General features: G+C 38.3%; 1 protein-coding gene across 1 annotated transcript in view; it reads right to left on the bottom strand.

Moving 5' to 3' along the window:
• Ep300 (E1A binding protein p300) overlaps positions 1 to 6,894 on the bottom strand; it is a 69,281-nt gene that overhangs the window by 39,718 nt on the left and 22,669 nt on the right. The window contains exons 3-6 of the mRNA XM_029547868.1: positions 6,427 to 6,603; positions 3,791 to 4,052; positions 2,687 to 2,800; positions 683 to 928 (exon numbers count right to left, since the gene is read on the bottom strand). Of these exons, the coding sequence (XP_029403728.1) occupies positions 683 to 928; positions 2,687 to 2,800; positions 3,791 to 4,052; positions 6,427 to 6,603 (799 nt within the window). The remainder of the gene's footprint in view (positions 1 to 682; positions 929 to 2,686; positions 2,801 to 3,790; positions 4,053 to 6,426; positions 6,604 to 6,894) is intronic.

The raw sequence follows: 6,894 nt of genomic DNA, 5'->3' as shown, positions 1-6,894 counted from the left end.
AAAATATATATATATATATATATATATATATATATATATATATATATATATATATATGAGTGTGGGGGGGCGCACGAGCACAGAAACAACAGCAACCAAACCCCAAAAGGAATACTTCTTGCTGGTACTACAACACACCAAAATTTAACATTTTAAAAACAAAAATAGCTTTAGCCAGGTGTGGTGGTGCATGGCTTCAATGACATCACTTGAGGGATAAAGGTCAGCCTGGTCTACATAACAAACTCTAGGACGGCCAGGACCATATAGAAAGATACTGTCCGAAAAAAACAAAGTAAAATACGAACACCTAGGGTTGGCCAATGAGATCACTCAGAGGTAAAGGTCCATGAGACATATGACACATCTCTGGAAATTCAAACTAAACCATGAAGAACAGAAGGAAGAGGAAGGTATCAAAAGGTATGAAGCATTGGCAGTAATTGTTTTCAGCATATATGGTCTATAAGGGTGCTCTTTATGCTATAACTTAAAAATATTTCAACTCCAAAAATCATTTAGTAAAAAAACAAAACAAAGAGAGACAGAAGCTTTAGGGAGGGAGAAGGGCAGAAACAGAAACAGAAGAACAAGAGCAGGGAAAGGGAGAGATTAATTTTGATTTATACATGCTGTGAACACATTTAACCAGTACCACGTCTGGACTACAAGACACACTTACTCATGTTGTTCATAGACCGCATGCCCTGGGGAGACTGTCCAGATGGCTGACTTTGTTGATTCTTTGCTTGTACCTGGGGTTGTGGTGGAATCTGGTTGACTTGATAGGGTAGTCCAAGAGCAGCGTAAGCTCGCTCTATAGAGCTGGGGTCAATCTGACTAACAGTGCTTAGGCTAGGGGTGGACTGTGGCCCCACTCCTAGAGAGCTAGTGTTATTAACCCCAACTGGTGCTCCTGTCAAAATTGCTAGAGAAGACAAAAAACACAGTATTAGACCACCACAGTTGGTAAGAAAAAATATTAAAATATTTAAATGACATTTTTAACAAGTTTTATTATAATGATGTGTCAGAGTAGTATAAATCTGTGTCTCCCTCCAATTAATTTTTTGAAAAACTTTCTAGATCCATGCTTTATATGCACATGCAAATTTTTGATTTTTCTGAGTCAGGGATTCTCTGTGTAATGCGGGCCGAGTTGGAATTTGCTTCAAGTTTAGATCCACTTGCCTCTGCCTCCCTAGTGCTGAGATTAAAGATGTGTGCCACCACAACACATAGCTCCAAATTCCTCTTAACACTTAATACTTGATATTTTTTCTAAGAAAAATATGGTAGCTGAACTTTTCAAATGTAGTATTTTTACTTATTACTCTTCTTTTTTTTGGTTTTTCAAGACAGGGTTTCTCTGTGTAGCCCTGGCTGTCCTGGAACTCACTCTGTAGAACAGGCTGGCCTTGAACTCAGAAATTCACCTGCCTCTGCCTCCCAAGTGCTGGGATTAAAGGCGTGCGCCACCATGCCCGGCTTATTATAACTCTTCTATGAGAACAATTTTTAAATTTTATAAAACTCAAACATACTCAGACAGCCACACACACACACACACAAACACACACACAGTTTTAAAAAGGCTAGGTGATAGTGGCACAAGCCTTTAGTCTCAGCACTCGGGTGCAAAGGTATAAGGTATCTGTCAGTTCAAGGCCAGAAGATCTACAAAGCAAGGCTGTCACATAGAGAATATTTTGAAAACAATCAAAAAAATAAACACCCCCCACCACCCCAATCCAACATTTCTCATTTGACCTACCCACTCAATGCCAAAACAAAAATGCCAGGCTAGTGAGATGGTTCAGTGGGTAAGAACACTGACTGCTCTTTGGANGGTCCCGAGTTCAAATCCCAGTAACCACATGGTGGCTTACAACCACCTATAATGAGATCTGACGCGCTCTTCTGGTGCGTCTGAAGACAGCTACAGTGTACTTACATATAGTAATAAATAAAAATAATAAATAAATCTTTGGGCCAGAGCAACCGGGGGCGAGTGGTTTTGACCAGAGCAGAGATCCTAAAAATTCAATTCCATATGAAGGCTCACAACCATCTATACAGCTACAGTATACTCATATATTTGAAAGGAAGGAAGGAAGAAAAAACTATTCTTCAATGCTTCAGTTTTGAAAATTTTAAAGAATACACAACAGCACACAATTATAATTTCAGCATTCAAGTAGCTGAGACAGAGATAGCAAGTTCAGTGCCAGCCTGGGCTACATAGCAAGATTATCTCTAAAGGCAAAAAAAAAAAAAAAAAAAAAAATCATCTATTGATGGTTTTAATACAAAATCTTATTTTCATTTTCTTTTTTTAGATTTACTTATTTTACATATGTGAGTACATTGTCGCTGTCTTCATACACATCACAAGAGGGCATCTGATCCCATTACAGATATAATGTGGTTTCTGGGAATTGAATTCAGGACCTCTGAAAAGAGCAGTCAGTGCTCTTAACCGCTGAGCCTTCGTCTCCATCTCAAGAATAAGAAATTCTTCTTTTTTTGTTTTACTAATTAAGAGAAAAATAGAAAACCTTTCATCCAGAATGTCATGGCAGGACCAGAGTCTCAAAAAGTCAAGCAGTAGTCTACACTCTGTCAAAGGGCATTAGTATGCTGCTCAAAAAACTTGGGTAAAAATCAGCAAGATTTAATCACTTACACTGTTGATTTCGCTTATCCCCAGCATTTTTGAGAGGAAGACACACAGGACAATCATGCCTTGTGCAATTTTTCCAGTGTGAAATGATTTGTCGAGAAGATGCACAATGTGCCACTAAAACAAACAAAAAAATTTGTTAATTCTTTTTATTTAAAGGAATGACATACAACTTAACAAGTGCTCCAAATATAAAGATATTCTAAGCTGTAGTGCAGAATACATGCCTATAAAACAGTGACACCAGACATAAAAGTATTCAGTTGGGCAAAACTGTATTGTGTTAATTGCCCACATGGCTATACTGGAACAAATCACTGAATAAATATCACAAAATATTACAACTTCCTCTCTAACCATATACTACTTACTTACCACTGAGCCATCTCCCCAGCCCCATAATTTATTTTNTTTTTTTTTTTTTTTTTAAAAGATTTATTTATTTATTATATATAAGTACACTGTAGCTGTCTTCAGACACTCCAGAAGAGGGAGTCAGATCTTGCTATGGATGGTTATGAGCCACCATGTGGTTGCTGGGATTTGAACTCCGGACCTTCGGAAGAGCAGTCGGGTGCTCTTACCCACTGAGCCATCTCACCAGCCCCATAATTTATTTTCTTATTGCATAAATCTTTCTGATAATAAGAGCTATTTATCATGTATAAATGGGTAATGTGCAAGTTTTAAAGACAGCTCAGTCAGTTAAGGGCTGGCAGTGCAAGTATGAGAACAAGAGTTCAGACTCTAGTACTTGAAATATATCATGTTAACCCCAATGTTTGGGAACTGGTAATGCTAAACTCTAAGAACAAACTAGCTAACAACTAGACTAGCTTAATCAGTAGCCTCTGGCAAATTTAGGGGTAGAAGCATAGCTCAGCAATAGAGTGCTCTTCTACCAAGTACAAGGCTCAGGGTTCAATTTCAGGAACAATACAAACAAGCAAATATACACCCAAGAAGTTGGATTTTATTGGTCAGGAATGCACATGGTGTACAAAGTTGCTTTACTTATAAAAGGGGAAAGGCAAAATTTCATGTCAAAACATGTCAATGTCTAAAATGTCATCAACATAATCAAAGTACCAAATAAAAGTTACTCACCTTGGCAGGATTTGCCTGACTGGCAGTGTGTCATATGGTTTAGGACATTTTTCATGGTACGACAGTGGGGAAGATTGCACTGCCTCACTTCCCCATTAGCTTGCTCCCGGCGCTGGCACTTGTGAGCATGTAAAAGGAGTACCAGCTGCTGCTGGATGAGCTTGCGCTTCTCTGGATCAGCTGTGTGCGCTCCAGAACCCATCCCTGGGGCAACTGGAGTCACCAGGCCTGGCTGCTGGACCGATGGGGTAGGCTGTTGGCCCTAACAAACATAGCAAAGATACATTTAACAGTGTTACAGTGTGCCATCTTTTAACAAGGACTAGGTATTTTCAAATTAAATCCTTGGTGGTGACCTACTGTATGTTAGAATTCATTCTTTAATATGGATGGAAAGAATTCAATATATACATGATAAATAGTTCTTATTATCACAAAGATTAATGCAATAAGAAAATAAATTATGGGGCTGGAGAGATGGCTCAGTGGTTAAGAGCACTGACTGTTCTTCCAGAGGTCCTGAGTTCAATTCCCAACAACCACATGGTGGCTCACAACCATCTATAATGGGATCTGATGCCCTCTTCTGGTGAGTCTGAAGACAGCTACAGTGTACTCATATACATATAAGACAAATAAAAATCTTAAAAAAGAAAGAGAAAGTAAATTACACCACCTTTCAGTAACAATCAAACTATGAGGTCAGGAGCCAGTAGGCCTAGAGCAAGAGGAAGAAAGGGGAGGGGGAAAAAACCCCCCAAACAATCATAGTACATATGTAGTAGACACAGAGAACTAAAGCAAAAGGAAGAACAGGTAAATTCCATATTCTCAATATCAGAGGCTCAAAGGAAAGGGTAAGATCCAGAATTCAAGGTCAATCTAGCAAGTTTGAAGACAGCCTGTTTCCAGATCCTGCCTCAAAAGACACATAAGGACTGGAGAGATGTCACAGTTGATGAAAGTACTTGCATTTAGTTCACAGCATACATATGCAGAACTCACAGACTCCTCTAACTCCAGCTCTAGAGAATCCTAGATGCTCATCTAGCCTACATGCATGCACATGTGCACATAAAACACAAGAAGAAATTTTAAAAAAACAAATGTTAAAATTAAACAAAAAACAAGTACTGGAATTGAAGACACATGCTACCATGTGCAGTAAAAAATAGTTTTTACACCTTTAAAAAAAAAATAACTTTTCTCAGTAGAAGTTATCCCTTAGGACAGTGAGGACATGTTTTGGTTTTTTGGTTTGTATGGTTTTTTTTTTTTGAAATACAGACAATGAATACCACACAAAATACTAAAATTTATTAGAAAGAAAGAAAGAAAGAAAGAAAGAAAGAAAGAAAGAAAGAAAGAAAAGAAAAGAAAAGAAAAGAAAAGAAAATAAATTGCTTCAGGACAAATCTCAAAAAGTAAAAGCAAACCCTTTAATTCCTAAGTAGAAATTGTTTGAACCCAATCAGATCCACCCCTACAGGTGTGAATGAGTCTCCATCTTCACAGATTAAAGGTGTGCTCCACCTTGCCTAGCATGTCCTTTCTTTGGTTTCGTTTAAGGTCTAACCTCAGGTCCGGAATGGCCTGGAACTTGCTATGTAGATATGGCTGGCCTAAACTTACTGAGAGCCTCCTTACTGGACCCATGTCTAAACATGAAACTGTCCATCACAGATGCTACTTGATGAAGGTTAACCATAGCCACTCATGCAGTTGTTTCCATCCCAAAAGGGAAAAACAAAAAAGTCATTTTGTTAATTGAAAACTTACTGTTACACTAATAGAAATAAAATTAGTATTCACAGTCGCAGTAAGAGTTTTTCTTCAAGAGCAGAAAGGTTCTCCTTTCCTATCCTTCAGTAACAAGGCTAACAGAGAGCCTGTTGAAGGACTCACTGTAGCACACATTTACTCTGATTGTGAATTAGTCTTCCAACTCATCAGTAAGCGCAGCAAATAAAATGCCATGTGGAAATTTTACAAAGTGAAATTCCATTCCAAGGCACAAGGGTAATACATATCATGTATCTTAAGGTGCCAAGTATATATAATACCAGTGTGTTAAATGCCAACCTAGTATGCTCACAAAATGGCTCAATACGTAATTATAATAACCTAAGTACAGATCAAGACTCACATTAGAAGAAAACTAACTTCTGCAAGCTGACTTCTGACATTCACAAGTTTACCATGGTACTGTGCACACATCTATTCTGCATGCACATATATGTTAAAAAGAGAAAAGAGCCAGGCAGAAGTGGAGGCAGAGGCAGGCAGACTCCAGAATTCCAGGACAGCCAGGGCTACACAGAGAAACCATGTCTCCAAAAGCCAAAATGAAAGGAAGAAGGAAAAAAAAAAAAAAGAAAGAAAGAAAACAAAAAGACTGGGGGCTGGTGAGATGGCTCAGTGGGTAAGAGCACCGGACTGCTCCTCCGAAGGTCTGGAGTTCAAATCCCAGCAACCACATGGTGGCTCATAACCATCCGTAACGAGATCTGATGCCCTCTTCTGGAGTGTCTGAAGACAGACAGCTACAGTGTACTTACATAATAAATAAATAAATCTTTAAAAAAGAACACAAAAAGACAAGAAAAAGTCTTAACAAAATAGTGCTAAATACTCACCATACTGGGCACTCCCCCACCAGGCACTGCCTTTTTGTCCATGGCAAATGGAGATAAGTTATTTGGTAGAACAGTCTTTGTCTGAATTTGGAGACCAAGGCCACTTGCTCCAATCTGCTGTCCAGAATTCTGAGTGTATGGTGAACCATAAGGACTGGGATTGTTCATCATTCCCATCTACATAAAATTAGAAAAAAAAGTCATTCTCTATATTACTAAGACATCACCATGACCATACTTCATGTTCTATATTAGAAAACCATTTTAAATAAAATCCTTTGAGTATTCTAAAAAAAAAAACCAAAAAACAAACAATAAAAACATACTGAAAGACTTAGGAGCATAGCTTAGTAGGTAAAGGTGCTTACCGCAAAATTCTATCAACCTGAATTTGATCTCCTATACTTATAAAAGTAAAAGGAGGGCTGGTGAGATGGCTCAGTGGGTAATAGCACCTGACTGCTCTTC

The sequence above is a fragment of the Mus pahari genome, chromosome 17, assembly GCF_900095145.1.
Source record: "Mus pahari chromosome 17, PAHARI_EIJ_v1.1, whole genome shotgun sequence".
Taxonomy (NCBI): Eukaryota; Metazoa; Chordata; class Mammalia; order Rodentia; family Muridae; genus Mus; species Mus pahari.
This window is presented reverse-complemented; position numbering and strand designations above follow the sequence as displayed.